Genomic DNA, 18,809 nt, shown 5'->3' on the forward strand with positions numbered 1-18,809 from the left:
TGTTAATTCTGAATGTTAGAGTATAAGGTAGATATTGTCAATTGTTTTACTTTTCTGACTTTGTCTAATAAAGTTTAACTTGTTTGTTTAAAACCGTGGAAGCTTGTAATTTTATTCTCTTAGTCAGTACTTGGGATTTCAAATATTGTCTACTTTAAACAAAAAGTAACTGGTCCCTAACCAGATTGAAACAAAAAATACAGAAATAAAATGAATTTATTAGATACCACAGAGTTCAAACTAACACAAGAAGATAACACAAAACAAATTAGCTACAAAGGTTTTCTTCAAACCAACAGACACGCACACCCTATTACATACCAAAAGACACCATGTTAAACACACCTTCCATGGATTAGTGAATTCACAACTGCTGCGATTCCATGGCATTTGTACAGAACAGGTAGATTTCACAGTGTAGTCAATACCTTATTCACTGCATTGTGGCAGAGGGAATACGCAAAAAGGTTCCTTAAACATATCAAATCCAATTTTTGGAAAGAATTAGACAACTCTCCAAGATTAAATAGATTAGGCCCTGAAAATACCACTTATTATGGGATATTGCAATAAGATCCCACATATAAAGAAAGTAATTGAAATGAATTTTGAAAACCTAAATGAAGGAATCGACTCACTAAACCAAAAAAAACAGCCTTTAGAAGGAATAAAAACCAAAAAGATCTTTTTGTTAGCAGCAAGGTGAGCACACAAACCACACCAAATTGTGGGAATAGAAACTGTTTAACATTCAAGCACTTCAAAGTCCTGAAAACAAGACAAAAATTCAACACAGGGAAAACGCCCCTTTAAACCACAGAATCAAAAATGTGAACAACAATGTTGTCTATATAATCCGATGTAAACATTGCAAAATCTGATACATGGGAGAGACAAGGAACAGATTAAGAACTAGACTCACAGAACACCATCGTGACATTAGAAGGAAGAAAGAACAGGAAGCCATCAACAAACATTTTATTGAATATGGACCAGACCCTTTGGAAATGACAAGACTGGAAACAAATCTAAATTGGTTTACATTGCAAAGGAAGAGTAAAGAGGGACAGTGGATTCCAAATTTAGTAACAATGTCACCAAAAGGCTTAAATTAAAGAAAGAAATAACAGTGTTAATAAAGAAAACTGTTAATCTGTTTATGAACTTGAATGACTCCCATTCTGGGAGGTTTGGTGAGATGGGAAAGTGCTATTCACACCTCCAGGAAAACCACTGTCAATGAGTATAGGTCCTTTTACAATTTACTTATATTGCAGTTGTAAAAGGTCAGGTGACCTTTAGCAGCTATTTTTAAGGTTCCTTGTGCCCATTTAAAAGAAATATTAGCTTGTTTTTACAAAATCTACCACATCACAACTCTACATTTGTGACAAGATTCTCCCTCTTCCAGTCCTTTAAGTGGATGACTTCGGCTCTGGCTCAATCCCACACTTCGCTCTAATTCTACCAAATAACACAGCTCACAACAACAAAACATCTTTCATGATTTTATGAGTCATTTTGAATGTTCCAGCTGTGAATGTGGTCGTGTGGCCGAGCAGTGTATGGTACTGGAGTTAGGATCTTGTCTCTTTGGAGGTGTGGGTTTGAATCCCACCACTGCTAAAGTTTTGCGTGGTTTGCTCTGCTAGGTTGTTCCAGAAAGTTCTTCATGTGGGCAAGGGGTAGCTGAGCTGTGCAGTGTTTCATTCTGGTTGGGAGAATGAGGAGAGACAGAGACAGTAAATTACAGGTGACCAGGAAAGGGTGGGGGAAGGTCACAGACTGGATGGACCGAATACCGTTTTCCTCTGCAACACTCTGTATCCATTCTATCATCCTTCCCGAGTAGTTGTGGCCGAGTGGTTAAGGCGATGGGTTTAAAATCCAATGGGTTCTCCTCACGCAGGTTAGAAACCTGTCAACTCCTCTTCTCATCATTCCTGAGTATAACCAATCGCAGAATTAATTATCAGTTAAATGGAATAAAAACCATCCAAATTCCCTGTGTTTCTTAGTTCCATTCATCCCAAACATTCATTAAATTTGCAGTCTGAAATGGAACAATAATTGGCCTGGTTGGTGACATCCTTGCTTACTGGGTGTTTGTCCCTCCTTAGGCCTCTGTCACACTCGGTGCATATGTCTGTACGTGTTCCTCTGTGTGCATCAATGCCGTTCAGTTCCCTGAGGGGGTGAACATATTTTTACCATCACAAACTTTATTCACATCAGTTGTGTAGTTTCATAATAAAATGTTACAGAGAAAAAAATATCAGGGGTTTGTCTCTTTCTATGTATGGACTACTATAACAACAACTTACATTTATACATCGGTTCAACATAAACATCCCACAGGAGAGTTATGTAACAAAATATGACACTGACCCACACAAGGAGACATTAGGTCAGATGGCCAAAAGCTTGTTCAATGAGGTAGGTTTTAAGAAGAGTCTTAAAGGAGGAAAGTGAGGTAGAGGCAGAGAGGTTCAGGGAGGGATTTCCAGAGCTTGGGGCCTCGGCAATGAAACCATGGTCACCAATGGTGGACCGATTCTGATTGGGAACGTACAAGGGGCCAGAATTAGAGGAGCACAGATATCTCAGAGGCTTGTGGGGTTTGAGGAGGTTACAGAGATAGGGAGGGTGAGGGCATGTAGGGATTTGAACACAAGGATGAGAACTTTAAAATAAAGACATTTCTTGACTTGGAGCCAATATGGGTCAGCAAGTACGTGGGAGACAGGGGATTGGGACTTGCCGTGAGTTAAGACATAGGCGGCAGTTTTGGATGAACTCAATTTATGGAGGGTAGAAAATTAGGTCAAAAATTAACAAGCAGGACTTCAAACGTAGTAATCTCTGGATTATTCCCAGTGACACGTGCAAGTAAGTACAGACATAGGAAGATAAGACAGAAGAATGTGTGGCTGGAAAGATGGTGCAGGAGGGAGGGCTTTAGATTCCTAGGGCACTGGGATTGGCTCTGATGAAGATGGCACCTGTACAAGCTGGACGGGTTGCACCTGAATGGAGCCGGGACTGAGTTCCTGGCAGGGTGTTTTGCTCCTGCCATTGGCGGGGCTTTAAACTAACTCGGCAGGGGTGTGGGAACCAGGAGAGAGCATTAGAGAGGAATACCAGGGTTCACAAAATATGGGGAGAGACCGATAGCACGAGAAAACAGAATAATAAGTTAATAGTTGGAGTCGAACATCATAAAGACTAAATCAGGGTTAGTGTGCATGTATGTGAATGCATGGAATATAGTAAATAAGATTGGGGAGTTACAAGTGCAGATTGCCATGCGGAAATATGATGTTATGGCAATAACAGACCTGACTCAAGGAAGAGCAAGGCAGAGTGTTAAATATTCCTGGATACAAGGTGTTCAGAAAAGATAGAAAAGGAAGAAAAGGAGGAGGGGTGGCAGTATTGGTTAAGGAGAGCATTGCAATGCTGGAGAAAGAGGATATCCCAGAGGGTTCAAGGACAAGAATCAATTTAGTTAGAGCTAAGGAACAAAAAGGGTGCAATTACATTCTTTGGTGTCTTTAGACCATCGGGAAGGATGCAGAGGAACAAATCTTCAGGGAAATTAGAGATGCAGACATCATAGAGTAATTATAATGGGGGACTTTAGTTACCCGAATGTAGACTGGGGCAATGGTAGTGTCAAGGGTGGAGAGGGCCAAGAGTTCCTAGATTGTGTTCAGGAGAATTTTCTACAGCAGTGTGTGTGTCCAGTCCAACAAGAAAGGATGCACTGTTGGACCTGATTCTTGGAAATGTGGTGGGCCAAGTAGATCAAGTGTCAGTGGGGGAACATTTAGGAGACAGTGATCATTGTATCATTAGGTTTAGGATGATGTTAGAAAAGGACAATGTGCAATCCAGGCTAAGAATAATTAACTGGGGGAGAGCAGACTTCAATGGGGAAAGAATGGAGCTGCGCTGGATAGACTAGAACCAAATGTTGGTGGGAAAAACCAGCTGAACAATGGGCTACCTTCAAAGAAGAAATGGTTCGGGCACAGTCAAGGTATAATTCCTCCAAAGGGAAAGGTAGAGCAAGCAAATCCAGAGCTCGCTGGATGATAAAGGAGATAGAAATCAAGATTAAGTAGAAAAAGTGTGCTTATGACAGGTGTCAGGTAGAAAATACAATTGAGAACAAAGCTGAATACAGAAGGTTCTGAGGGGAGGTAAGAAAGCAAATAAGAGAAACAAAGAGGGATCATGAGAAAAGACTGGCAGCCAACATAATGGGGAATCCCAAAGTCTTCTATTGAGACAAAAATAGTAAGAGGATGGTCAAAGGAAAATAGGACTGATCAGGGACTAAAAAGGGGATTTGCACAGGGAGGCAATAGGCATGGCTGAGGTGTTAAATGAATACTTTGCATCTGTCTTTACCAAGGAAGCAGATGCTACCAAGGCCACGGTGACAGAGGAGGAAACTTTGTCACTGAAAGGATTCAAAATTGATAAGGAGGAAGTGTTGGATAATCTGTCGGTACTTAAGGTTGTCAAGGCACCGGGACCGGATGAGATGCAACCAAAGATATTGAAGGAAGTAAGAGTGGAAATTACAAGGGTATTGGCCATAATCTTTCAGTCTTCCCTAGGCTCAGAGGAGGTTCCAGCGGACTGTAGAATTGCAAACATTATGCATTTGTTCAAAAAAGGTTGTAAGGATAAGCCCAGCAATTACAGACCAATCAGTTTAACTTCAGTGGTTGGGAAGCTTCTAGAGATAATTATATGGGATAGAATTAACAGTCACATGGAAAAATGTGGGTTGATTAGGCAGAGCCAGAATGGATTTCAAAAGGGGAAATCATGTTTAACTAACTTGCTGGAGTGTTTTGAAGAGGTAACAGAGACGGTTGATGAGGTTAATGCTGTTGATGTGGTGCATATGGACTGTCAAAAGGCATTTGATACAGTGCCACACAACAGACTTATAAGAAAACTAATTGCTCGTGGAATAAAAGGGACAGTGGCAACGTGGATACAAAATTGGATGAGTAATAGGAAACAGAGGGTAATGGCCAATGGATATTTTTAGGGCTTGAGGAAGGTTTGTAGCATCTGCGGCTTCTGTGCCGTAATAATTCTGTGATTGACACATCGCCTGTCCTGCCATCCTTAATGTGTTTTAAATAATTACTCAATTATATTAATCACCTATTTATAATGCTTTCTAATATATTTATTAACCTTACCTCCAATTTGAATACTATTTTAAACCTTAAGAATAGAATAGGCCTTAACCACACACCAGTTACTCACCAAACAGCTAGCTCCTTTCCCTGTAGTAGAGGAAGAACCAATTTCAACAGTCCTCCACTTCACCAAACTCCCCCTCTCACCAAACTCCAAGTATGCGCTCGTTTGCCTTAGCTGCTCTGAAGAGGCCTGTATTTATAGCCAACTGAACAGGGGCTGGAATAACCAGATTCAACCAATTAGCGAATTAACTACTCAGCTCTCACAACAGAGAGTGAATTTACCCTGTCTAAACTGCAAGAAAATAAGAACTTAGCCTGCTTACACAGCACTTTCCAGTTACTGCTAAGGGAGTAAAGGTTATCGGGGGTAAGCTCCTTGTGGAGTTGAAGCCACAATCAGATCAGCCATGATCTTATTGATTGGCTGAGCAGGCTCAAGGGGTCGAATGGCCTACTCCTGCTCTTAATTAATATGTTCAATACAGCACGTTTGATACAGAGCTAATTTATTTGACTTATATTCACAATATTAACCCCGATAACTGGGCTTGAGTTTATTATCAGCAGAAACAGACCCCAGTGAACATGATTCGGTCCTGGATATGATTAACAGCAAAATCCAATCACTGTAGTTACTTGTGAACTCGCTGGTGTGTCAGCAGGTGGGATGACTGAGTGAATCTCTTCCCACATTTGGAGCAGGTGAATGGTCTCTGCCCAGCGTGAATTCGTTGGTGCCTCAGCAGGGTGGATGAGATAGCGAATCCCTTCCCACACTCAGAGCAGGTGAACGGTCTCTCCCCAGTGTGAACTCGCTGGTGTGTCAGCAGGTAGGATGACTGAGTGAATCCCTTCCCACACTCGGAGCAGGTGAACGGTTTCTCCCCCGTGTGAACTCGCTGATGTGTCAGCAGATGGAATGACTGAGTGAATCCCTTCCCACACTCAGAACAGGTGAACGGCCTCTCCCCAGTGTGAACTCGCTGGTGTACAGTGAGGTTAGATGATCGCCTGAACCCAACCCCACAGTGAGAACACCTGAATGGTCTCTCATCAGTGTGAACATGTTGGTGGAACATCACTTCCCCAGAACTTTTAAAACACTTCCCATAGTCTGAGCATTTAAAAGGTCTCTCGTCAGTGTAAAGAAGCTGATGGGACATCAGGTCTCTGGAGCTTTTATAGCACTTCCCGCAGTCTGGACATTTAAAAGGTCTCTCCCCACTGTGAGTTCGCTGATGTTTCAGCAAGTGGGATGACTGAATGAATCTCTTTCCACACTCAGAGCAGGTAAACAGCCTCTGGCTAGTGTGAATTTCCAGGTGATTCCGCAGGTTGGATGAATCAATGAATCCCTTCCCACTGTCAGGGCAGGTGAATGGCCTCTCCCCAGTGTGAACTCGCTGGTGTGTCAGCAGGTGGGAGGTGGTAGTGAATCCCTTCCCACACTCAGGGCAGGTGAACGGTCTCTCCCCAGTGTAACTGCGCCGATGTCTCTCCAGGTCAGATGGATAATTGAATCCTTTTCCACAGTCTCCACATTTCCATGGTTTCTCCCCATTGTAACTGCATTTATGTTTTGACAGGTCAGATGATCGATTGAAGCCTCGTCCACACACAGAACACGTGTACAGTTTCTCCCCACTGTAAACGGTGCTTTTTCCTTCCATGTTCAAAATCCAACGACATTCAGGTTACGATAAATTGGGCGACTGCATCAGATCCTGTTGTGATGTTTGGATTGAGTTTCCCGACTGCAAATCCTCGCCTTCTAACACCCTGTGAAATTGATTTAAAACAGAAAAAAGGGAGTGAGAGAGAACCCACAAAAACACAAAGGCAGGTTGTGAAATTGAGCTGAATGAATCAGGTAATTTGTGGGGCCGGCACAGGGAAAAGGGACTGTTAAAGCTGATGGATTGTCATAAAAACCCAACTGGTTCACTAATGTCCTTCAGGGAAGAGAACCTGCCACCCAGTCTGGGTATAAGCAAAACCCTGGCTTCTATGGGAAGAGAGAAAGAGAGAGAGAGAGAGGAATAGAGGCGGGAGAGGTACCAGGTAAAGCAGAGGGATTTTATATATCTGGAACTTGACCAGAACTTTGACAGAATTTCCCAAACCCTCAACCTCCACCACCTAGCAGGACCAGGGTAGCAGGTGTATGTGAACACCATCACCTCCAAGTTCCCCTCCAAGTCACACACTGTCCTGAATTGTCTGAAATCCACTACTAAATGAGCAGAAATTTCCTCCATTTAAATACTGGGCAGATTGAAGCCATTGTCCTTAGTCCCCGCTACAAACTCCACTCCCTAGGCACCTGCTCCATCCCTCACCCTGACAACTGTCCGAGACTGAACCAGACTGTTCACAAACATGGTGAAATATTTCACCCCAAGATGAGCTTCCAACCACATACCCACATCATCACCAAGACTGCCTATTTCCACCTCAGTAATATCGCCTGACTCCAGCCCAGTCTCAGCTCATCTGCTGCTGAAACTCTCATCCATTCCTTTGTTACCTCTAGACTTAACTATCCTAACGCACTCCCGGTTGGCCTCCCACATTCAACCTTCCTGTAATCTTGAGGTCATCCAAAACTGTGCTGCTCGTGTGCTTACTCGCACCAAGTCTTGTTCACCCATCACCCGTGTGCTCACTCACCAACAAAGGGTCGGGGTTAAGGAGAACCTAAATTATAAACTTCTGATCCTTTCAAATCCCTCCATGGTCTCACCCCTCCCTATCTCTGTTATCTGCTCCAGCCTCACAACCCTCTGAGATATCTTCACTTCCTCTAATTCCATAATCCGGACTTGAAAATTTAATTGCTCCAGATTTGATCACAACTGCTGCACATTTCCCCTAAAAAGATGGCGGACACACATGCACACTGCTGCACATCACCCCCAGTAGGGAGGAGGTGATGGATTAATGGCATTGTCACTACACGAGTAATCCAGAGGCCCAGGTTCGAATCCCACAGCAGATGTTGGAATTTGAATTTTATAAAAACCTAATTCAAAGTCTAATGATGACCATGAAACTATTGTTGTAAAAACCCATCTGGTTCGCTAATGCCCTTTAGGGAAGGAAATCTGTTGTCCTTACCTGGTCTGGCCTCGATGTGACTCCAGAGCCACAGCAATGTGTGGTTGACTCTGAAATGGCTAAGCGAGACACTCAATTGTATTAAACCACCACTGAGTCACAAAAAAGGAATGAAACTGGATGGACCACCCAGCATCGACCTAGGCCCTGTCGACCCTGCAAAGTCCTCCTTACTAACATCTGGGGGTGAGTGCCGAAAGAGCTGTCTCACAGGCTAGTCAAGCAACAGCCCAACGTAGTCATCCTCACGGAATCATATCTTACAGATAATGTCCCAGACTCCACCATCGCCATCCCTGGGTATGTCCTGTCCCACCGGCAGGACAGACCCAGCAGAGTTGGCAGCACTGTGGTATACAGTCGGGAGGGAATTGCCCTGGGGGTCCTCAGCATCGACTCCGGACCTGATGAAGTCTCACGGCATCAGGTCAAACATGGGCAAGGAAACCTCCTGCCGATTGCCACATACTGCCCTCCCTCAGCTGATGAATCAGTGCTCCTCCATGTTGAACACTACTTGGAGGAAGCACTGTAGGTGGAAAGGACACAGAAAGTACTCTGGGTGAGGGACATCAATGTCCATCACCAAGAGTGGCTCGGTAGCACCACTACTGACCGAGCTGGCTGGTCCTAAATGACATAGGCGGTGAGGGAACCAACAAGAGGGAAAAACATACTTGACCTCATCCTCACCAACCTGCCTGTCACAGATACATCTGCCCATGACAGCATCAGTTGGAGTGATCACTGCACAGTCGTTGTGGAGACGAAGTCCCTCCTTCACATTGAGGATACCCTCCATTGTGCTGTGTGGCACAACCACTGTGTAAAATGAGATAGGTTTCGAACAGGTCTAGCAACTTAAAACTGGGCATCCAATAGGTGCTGTGGGCCATCAGTAGCAGCAGAATTGTACTCGAACATAATCTGTGACCACATGGCCCGGCATATCCCCCACTCGACCATTATCATCAAGCCAGAGGATCAACTTTGGTTCAATGAAGAGTGCAGGAGGGCATGCCAGGAGCAGCATCAAGCACACCTAAAACTGAGGTGTCAACCTGGTGAAGCTACAACACAGGACTACTTGCAAGCCAAACAGCATAAGCAGCAAGTGATAGGCAGAGCTAAGTGATCCCACACCAACGGATCGGATCCAGTCGTGAATGGTGGTGGATAATTAAACAACTCACTCGAGGAGCAGGCTCCACAAATATACCTATCCTCAATGATGGAGGAGCTCAGCACATCAGTGCAAAAGATAAGACTGAAGCATTTGCTACAATCTTCAGCCAGAAGTGCCGAGTGGATGATCGATTCACAGATGCCAGTCTTCGGCCAATTCGATTCACTTCACGTGATATCAAGAAATGGCTTGAAGGCACTGGGTACTGCAAAGGTTATGGGCCCTGGCAATATTCCGGCAATAGTACTGAAGACTTGTGCACCGGAACCTGCCGCATGCCTAGCCAAGCTGTTCCAGCACAGCTACAACGCTGGCATCTACCCTACCCGGCTGTGTGGAAAATTGCCCAGGTATATCCTGTACACAAAAAGCAGGACAAATACATCCCGTCCAATTACCGCCACATTCGTCTACTCTCGATCATCAGTAAAGCAATGCAAGGGGTCATCAACATTGCTATCAAGCAGCATTTGCTTAGCAATAACCTGCTCACTGACGCCCAGTTTGGGTTTCACCACGGCCACTCAGCTCCTGACCTCATTACAGCCTTGGTTCAAACGTGGACAAAAGAGCTGAACACCTGAGGTGAGGTGAGAGTGATTGCTCTTGACATCAAGGCCGAGTGTGGCATCAAGGAACCCTAGCAAAACTGGAGTCAACGGGAATCAGGGGGAAAACTCTCCACTAGTTGGAGTCATACCTAGCACAAAGGAAGATGGTTGTGGTTGTTGGAGGTCAATCAGCTCAGTTCCAGCACATCACTGCAGAAGTTCCTCAGGGTAGTGACCTCGGCCCAACCATCTTCAGCTGCTTCATTAATGACCTTCCTTCCATCATAAGGTCAGAAGTGGGGATACTCGCTAATGATTGCACAATGTTCAGCACCATTCACGACTCCTCAGATACTGAAACAGTCCACGTCCAAATGCAGCCAGACCTGGACAATATCCAAACTTGGGCTGCCAAGTGGTAAGTAACATTAATGCCACCCAAGTGCCAGGCAATGACCATCTAACCACCACCCTTGGACGTACAACGACATTCCCATCACTGAATCCCCACTATCAACATCCTGGGGGTTACAATTGACCAGAAGTTGGATTGGACTAGCCATTTAAATACTGTGGCTACAAGAGCAGGTCAGAGGCTAGGAATCCTGTGACAAGTAACTCACCTCCTGACTTCCCAAAGCCTGTCTACCATCTACAAGGCACAAGTCAGGAGAGTGATGGAATACTCCCCACTTGCCTGGATGAGTGCAGCTCCCACAGCTCTCAAGAAGCTTGACACCATCCAGGACAATGCAGCCCACTTGACTGGCACCAGCTTCACAAACATTCACTCCTTCCATCACGGATGCACAGTAGCAGCAACATGTACCATCTATAAGGTGCATTGCAGGAATTCACCAAGGCTCCTTTGACAGCACCTTCCAAACCCACGACTACTATCATCTAGAAGGACAAGGGCAGCAGATAGATGGGAACACCTGGAAGTTCACCTGCAAGTCACTCAACATCCTGACTTGGAAATATATTGCCATTCCCTCATTGTCACTGGGTCAAAATCCTGGACTCCCTTCCTAACAGCACTGTGGGTGTACCAACGCCACATGGACTGCAGCGGTTCAAGAAGGCAGCTCACCACCACCTTCTCAAGTCCAACTAGTGATGGGCAATATATGGTGGCCCAGCCAGCGAACCCCACATTCCGTGAATGAATTTTTTTTTAAAAACCAGCACTTTCAATCCAGGAATCAACTGAGTGAACCTTCTCTGAAATGCTTCCAATGCAATTCTATCCATCCTCAAGATTACCCCATAACTATGTTAGCATAAGGTATGAATGGTACGAGCTGGAACTTGGTCTTTCTTATTTTTCAATTCTTGTGCTTAGAGAATCTCCCCTTCCCTTCCCCAGATTCGGACAAAGAGTAACTGAGACTGGGTCCCATTGTGGCCTTAAAAGTGGATAAATCCGCAGGCCCAGATGAGACGTATCCCAGGTTTCTGTGGGAGACAAGGGAGCAGGAGCCCTGGCATTAATTTTCAAATCCTCTGTGGCCACAGGAGAGATGCCAGGGGACTGGAGCACAGCTAATGTGGTACCATTATTCAAGAAGTGTGGTAGGGATAAACCAGGGAACTATGGGCCAATGAGTCCAACATCAGTAGTAGGGAAACTTTTGGAAAACATTCTGAGGGATAGAATTAATCCCCACTTGGAGAGGCAAGGATTAATCGAGGATAGTCAGCATGGCTTTGTCAGAGAGAGATCATGTCTAACAAATTTAATTGAATTTTTCAAGGAGACGACTAGGGGTGTAGATGAGGGTAGTCCAGTTGATGTAGTCCACATGGACTTCAGTAAGGCTTTTGACAAGGTCTCGCATGGGAGACTAGTCAAGAAGTTTAGAGACCATGGGCACAGGGCAATTTGGAAAATCGGATCCAAAATTGGCTCAGTGTCAGGAGGCAGGGGGTGATGGTAAAAGGTTGTTATTGTGACTGGGAGGCTGTGACGAATGGTGTACTGCAGGGTTCGGTGCTGGGTCCCTTGCATTTTGTAGTGTACATTAATGATCTAGACATAAACGTAGGAAGTATGATCAGTAAGTTCGCAGATGACATGAAAATTGGTGGTGTGGTAAATAGCGAGGAGGAAAACCTTAGACTACAGGACGAAATAGACGGGCAGGTCAGATGGGCAGAACAGTGGCAAATGGAATTTAACCCTGAAAAGTGTGAGGTGGTGCATTTTGGAAGGACTAACAAGGCAAGGGAATACACAATGAATGGTAGCACTCTAGGAAGTACAGAGGATCAGAGGGACCTTGGCGTACATGTCCATAGACCCTTGAAGGCAGCAGGACAGGTAGATAAGGTGGTTAAGAAGGCATGCCTTTATTTGTCAAGGCACTGAATAAAAGAGCAGGGAGGTTATGACAGCGCTGTATAAAACATTAGTAAGGCCACATCTGGAATACTGTGTGCAGTTCTGGTCACCACACTATAGGAAGGATGTGATTGCGCTGGAGAGGGTGCAGAGGAGATTCACCAGGATGTTGCCTGGGCTGGAGCGTTTCAGTTGTGAAGAGAGATTAGATAGGCTGGGGTTGATTTCCTTTGAGCAGAGAAGGCTGAGGGGGGACATGATAGAGGTGCACAAAATTATGAAGGACATAGATAGGGTGGACAGGAAGAAACTTTTCCCCTTAGCAGAGGGATCAATAACCAGGGGGCACAGATTTAAGGTAAGGGGCAGGAGGTTTAGAGGGGATTTGAGAGGGTGGGGGGTATCTGGAACTCACTGCCTGAGGGGGTGGGAGAGGCGGGAACTCTCACTACATTTAACAAGTATTCCGATCAGCATTTGAAACGCCTGAGCTGACAGGGCTCCGGGCCAAGTGCTGGGAAATGGGATGAGAGGAGATCGGGGATGGATGACGGGCAGGGACACGATGGGCCGAAAGGCCTCTTTCCGTCAGCCCGGGTCTGTCACTGGGAGGAAGCGGCGGCCTCGCTCGGAGCAAACGGCGGGAGGGTCCCCCGGGGACCGGGAACTCCCTTTCCAGGTTTTTTTACTTACACAACATGTTTACGGAGCCGCCCCGTCCACCCGCCGGATCCATCGCTCCCTCCGCCCCGCCGGTGACTCCCTTTCCCATTGAGGACCCGACAAAGAAGCGTCTCCCCATCACCATTACTCACACTGCGCATGCTTCACCCCCCAGCCCCGCCCCGCCCCTCATTCAGTCCGATTGGCTGGAGGACGAGCCGCTCCCGCTCGGTCCTCCAGTCCTACCCCCCTCTTCCTATTGGTCCCTAGCTGCCGTCAATCAGCCGAGCATTGTGAGCTGTCAGGTGAGAGGTCAGTGTCGGGGGGGCGGGGTTTACAAATCCCGAGTGCGGCCCCAGAGCCGAATCTGAACCAATGAACATTCTCCACTCTCACGAACCGCCGCTTCCGGCTTCTCTCCGGCACCAACCTCAAGTAAAGAGAGCAGGAGACTCCGAGCATGCGCAATCCACCCGGACAACGCGCGGCAGATAGAGCGGTTTCTGAGGCGCATGGGGCTGTGGGTAATCCGGCCGCCATTAGAAACCGAGTCTCAGTTCATCTTTCGATAAAAGCAAAATACTGCGGATGCTGGAAATCTGAAACACAAACTGAAAAATTGTTTCTATCTCCACAGATTCTGCCAGACCTGCTGGGATTTTGGAGTATGTTCTGTTTTTGTCTCAGTTAATCTTTATCTGAATTTGAGGAGGGGGATATTCTGTTAGCAAATAGAGAGAGAATTCGAAAGATCGAGGTCTATCTGCTACCATTTGCACCATGTGATAACATAGTTATTGGATACTTTTGAGGAGGGATAGAATTGGAGGCATTTCAGAGAAGGTTCACTTAGTTCATTACTGGGATTTTTAAAATTCGTTCACGGGATGTGCGCTTCATTGGCTTGGTGAAGATAATAGTTAATTAAAAAATAATAACTAATTAATTATAATACATGATAATATAATAATTATTATAGGCGCAGACCCCGGAGATTATCGGCCTGTTAAGTGTAAGCATTGAGTTCCAAGGTCGTTGTGTAAAATGTCTTCCTCACATCCCCGCTGTAGATCTTGGCCCAAATCTTAAATGTGTCCTGTAATCCTTTTACAATCAGATGATATGAACATCAGTTTTTAAACCAATCATAAACGTGTACACCTCCATCAAATCTCCCATCAATCTACTTTGCTCCAAGGAGAACAACCCCAGTTTCTCCAAACTAACCTTACAACTAAAATCCCTCATCCCTCGATCCATTCTGGTAAATCTCCTCTGCCCCCTCTCAAGGACCCTGACATCCTTCATAATATGTGGTGATCACTGGTTTGCACAGACCCAGATGTTCTGTGTTTGTGTCTCTGACATCATCACACATCAACAATAACACGGTGACATCATCACACATCGACAATTACATGGTGACATCACCCCGCTCCCCAGGTATTTCCTCAACTGGGAGATTTTTCTGATTCCAGTGCCTCTGATATCTTTACAGCTGCAGGCTCCAGCAGGAGAGTTTAAAACTGTAAACAGAAATTGTTTCAGAGCTGAATAGTTCTGACCATTCACCTACAACTTGGACCTTTAATTGCTATGCTGTTATCTGTGAGAGGTTCCATGACTCTGCGGCTGGTGTGATTCCTTTACTTTAGATCTCAATCTATTTCCATCTATTTCTCTGTTTCACCTCTTCCCTCCCTGAATACCGCCCTGCCACTTTCTAACTCCTTCTGTCTCTAACAATCAGAGTTTAGCTCTGTTTAGGATTTTACTCTTCCTTCTGCCTGTAATCCTTTTACAATCAGATAATGTGAACATCAGTTTTTAAACCAACCATAAATGTGCACACCTCTATCAAATCTCCCATCAATCTACTTTGCTCCAAGGAGAACAACTCCTGTTTCTCCAAACTAACCTTACAACTAAAATTCCTCATCCCTTCAACCATTCGGGTAAATCTCCGACTGTGTCTAAATGAGGTTTCCACCGCTGCCCAACCCCCAACCGTGTGCTGCTGGCTTACTAGCTTTAACTTCCCACAGTATCCTACATAATCAAGAACTGTTTTTCCAGTGCTAGATTCCATTTCTCTTCCACTTCTGAGCTTACACTGGCCATCACATAATGCCCGCCCTGAAACATTAATTAATTAATTCTATTGTGTAATAGAACACTCCAAGGTGTTTCACAGGAGTGTTAGAAAGCAACATTTGACACTAAGCCACATGAAGAGATATCAGGGCAGATGCACAAAAGTTTACTCAAAGAAGTAGGTTTTAAGGATTATCTTAAAGGTGGAGAGGTTTAAGTGGGAAATTCCAGAGCTGGTAGCCTTGGCAGCTGAAGCGGGAGACACCAAAGATGGAGCAGTTAAAATTAGGAATGCTGAAGAGGCCGAAGTTAGAGAAGCATAGATATTTCAGAGGGTTGTGAGGCTGGAGAAGATTACAGCAGTACGGAGGGAGAGACCATGGAGGGATTTGAAAACAAGGATGAAAAATTTAAAATTGAGATTCTCCTTAAACCAGAGTCTTTGTAAGTTGGTGAGCACAGGGGTGATTGATGAACAAGACTTGCTGCGAGTAAGCAGAGTTCTGGATTACAGGGAGGCTGAATGTGGGAGGCCAGCTGGGTGTGTGTAAGGAGAGTTAAGTCCAGAGGTAACAAATGAATGAATTGCAGGTTGAGCAATTACTTATAGGGATATGGGGATAACGTGGGGAAAAGACATTCAACTTATTGAATGGTGGAACAGGTTCGATGGGACGAAATGGACTACTCCTGCTCCTCTGTTCCTATAAACAGACTGGTCCAGCCTCAGACAGTTGTCAGGGAGAGCGATGGAGGCGGTGGCTTGGGAGTGGAGTATGTAGCAGAGACAGAGGGGGGCAGTGGAGAAGGGAGAGCCATTCCTATAATATTCAATACATTTCAGGAGATTTTATAAGGTTATTAGACAGTGATTTCCTACAGATTTCCCCAGCTTGAGAAGGGAATATCCTTATTGACTTCTCACAACTGATTTCTGACTAACCTCACTGTCTCTAAGCTTTGAGTCTGTTTTCCTAATTTCTTGATGGCAAACCATTGATAACATACTAAAGCTACTAGAATTATCAGAATCAGCAACACAAACCCTTGAGCTGCCACCAAAAATAAACGTCAAAACTTTTCCACTAAAATATGATAATTAAAAACTGAGATTCATCCTCCCCACCTGCTGATCATCTCACACAATTCTAAATTATTGACATGTCGTAAATACATCTGGATCAAACAAAAGTTCATGCAGGGACTTTGAAGATTCTCCAGCTCTGTTCACCTTCATCCACCTTGTGGATATTTTCTAACTGATTCTGGACCTTGTTCGACTTAATTTGTCCTTTCTGACCCTCTTTAGAAATCCTGTCAAGGATATACTAGTAATCCCGTCACACTCTTCTCCAATCCCCAGGATATCTCTCACCCTCGGCCCGCCTGTTTTCTCTGTGAGACTATCTGTCACTCCCTGTAATGTGTCAATGCCATTGTATACTCCCGGCTTCACTTAGGAACTTCTTCATTCATGTTTAACTAAGACTGTTGCTTCTCAAGTTTATGATCTTGATCACTGTGATTCTACTCCTAACACCTCTTGTAAGATTGAGCTCCATGAGTCACAGATGACCCGAAAAGGGATCAAGTTCAGAAGAGATTTTAAAGTGGTTTATTGAGAAGCAACAGTTTAAATCTGATGTGTAAGCTAAATAGACAGGAAAACACACGACCCGTGACAGGTGAGAAAGGTTTACCGGTCCGGAGGACAAACGGACGGATGACGCATAGTGAGTGCTGGTCTCTGTAGCTGGTGGTGACAGTCTCCTCTGAACGGTTAACTGGTGTGAGCCAGAGTGTGGGTATTGGGCTGAAGCCAGTGTGGATCACGTCAATATCTCTGTGCTCACGAGAAACTGTTTTAACCTTTACACAGGCAGTTGGTTTACGGATGGGTCATGAGTTCCAATCATATCAGGGTTAGAAGTGTCATGTTTCAGGGCCTGTGCTAGAGACATGTCCTTGGCAGAGATAACAGGCCTGTCCTGTGTTTGTCAGCCAGCAAGTTGCTATGGAAGTTTTCTTCATAAGAGAGAGAGTGAGCTGATTCTGTAATATTCCATAAATTTCTGAAGGCTTTATAAGGTCATTAGGCAGTGATTTCTTACAGTCCGTTACTTGGATTGAACTTGTCTCCATTCCCGTGCCGAGGGGATTTCTGTACCAGGCGGGAGGGGTAACATTTGGGAACTCTCGATTCTCCACCAATTCCCATCCTCCTACTTTCTGATGGATAATGGAGGTGTCGCTGTGAGTAATGTACAAGTCAGTAAGACTTGGCAGCAAGGATTAATCAGCGCTTTCTAACTGGAGATGTTAATCAGTGGAAACTCTCATTAAAATGAATTGAAGGATGCGTACCAAAGATCAATTTAAGATTGAAGTACAAGTTCAGAATCTTGTTGTAAACTAATTTCTGATGAGAGTTCCTGAATTATGGGGAAAGATCAACGACAGCAGTTCTTAAAGGGACACTGCAGCCCCGAGAACACAATTAACTATAGATCCAGAATATTAAACTCCAGCCCAGTTACAGGGATTATTAACATCAGCAGAAACAAATCCCAAATGTCAGAATGAACATAGTTCAGTCCTGGATGTGATTAACAGCAGCAATTACAGCAGAATCCAACCCTTGCAGTCGCTTGTGAACTCGCTGGTGTGCCTGTAGGTGGGATGACTGAGTGAATCCCTTCCCACACTCTGAGCAGGTGAATGGCCTCTCCCCATTGTTAATTCGCTGGTGTGTCAGTAGGTGAGATAACTGAGTGAATTTCTTCCCAAAGTCAGAGCAGGTGAATGGTCTCTCTCCAGTGTGAATTAGCTGGTGCTTCAGAAGATCAGAAGACCCACTGAATCTTTTCCCACATTCTGGGCATTTGAAAAGTCTCTCAACAGTGTGAACCCGCTGGTGTCTCAGCAGGGTGGATAAACCAGGAAATCCTTTCCCACACTCGGAACAGGTGACTGACCTCTCCCCAGTGTGAACACGCTGGTGTGTCAATAGGTGGGACAACCGAGTGAATCCCTTCCCACACTCGGAGCAGGTGAACGGTCTCTCCCCAGTGTGACTGCGCCAATGAATTTCCAGCTGGGATGGGTAACTGAGTCCCTTCCCACATTTTCACAGTTTCCTCCCAGTGTGAACAATGCTTTTTCCTTCCATGTTCAAAGGCTGATGATCTTCAGGTCCTGATGAATCCAAAGACTCTTTCAAATCCTAATCTGTTGTTTTGTTTCAGCTTCCCAACTGCAAATCCTCCCCTTCTAATACCCTGTGAAATTGATTACAACAGAAAAAAGGGAGTGAGAGAGAACCCACAAAAACACAAAGGCAGGTTGCGAAATTGAGCTGAATGAATCTGGGAATTTGTGGGGCTGGCACTGGGAAAAAGTGACCATGAAAACTGTTGGATTGTCATAAAAACCCAACTGGTTCACTAATGTCCTTCAGGGCAGGGAACCTGCCACCCGGTTTGGGCCTACACTAGACTTTGGCCCACAAGGGAGGAGAGGGAAAGAGAAAAAGAGGGAGAGAGAAAAAGAGCGAGAGAGAGAGAGATGGGAGAAGCAGAGGGACTTTATGTATCTAGAGCTTGACCAGAACTCTGACAGAA

At 45.0% G+C, this 18,809-nt stretch overlaps 2 protein-coding genes across 4 annotated transcripts in view; both read right to left on the reverse strand.

Annotated features, from left to right (window-relative positions):
• The window catches only part of LOC144698328 (uncharacterized), a 694,970-nt gene that overhangs the window by 112,488 nt on the left and 563,673 nt on the right, over positions 1 to 18,809 (reverse strand). The gene's annotated exons all lie outside the window — the stretch shown is intronic.
• Positions 1,275 to 17,407, reverse strand: LOC144697666 (uncharacterized). The gene is made up of 3 exons (XM_078569686.1): positions 17,301 to 17,407; positions 5,871 to 6,596; positions 1,275 to 1,943 (listed from the first exon to the last, which is right to left on the reverse strand). The coding sequence occupies exons 1-3, from the start codon at positions 17,405 to 17,407 to the stop codon at positions 1,922 to 1,924; spliced, it is 855 nt and encodes a 284-aa protein (XP_078425812.1). The 3' UTR covers positions 1,275 to 1,921.

Source organism: Cetorhinus maximus, chromosome 23 (assembly GCF_964194155.1).
Source record: "Cetorhinus maximus chromosome 23, sCetMax3.hap1.1, whole genome shotgun sequence".
Taxonomy (NCBI): Eukaryota; Metazoa; Chordata; class Chondrichthyes; order Lamniformes; family Cetorhinidae; genus Cetorhinus; species Cetorhinus maximus.

Bases quoted from the DNA above. Each gene is read 5' to 3' on its own strand.
- LOC144697666 (XM_078569686.1), bottom strand. From the start codon at position 17,407: ATGGGAATTGGTGGAGAATCGAGAGTTCCCAAATGTTACCCCTCCCGC. The intron at 6,597-17,300 runs GTAAGAAATCAC...CTGCCCTGACAG, and splicing joins TTCAATCCAAGTAACGGACT to TGGGAAGGGATTCATTGATT. The intron at 1,944-5,870 runs GTAACTACAGTG...GGTTATACTCAG, and splicing joins ACACACCAGCGAGTTCACAA to GAATGATGAGAAGAGGAGTT.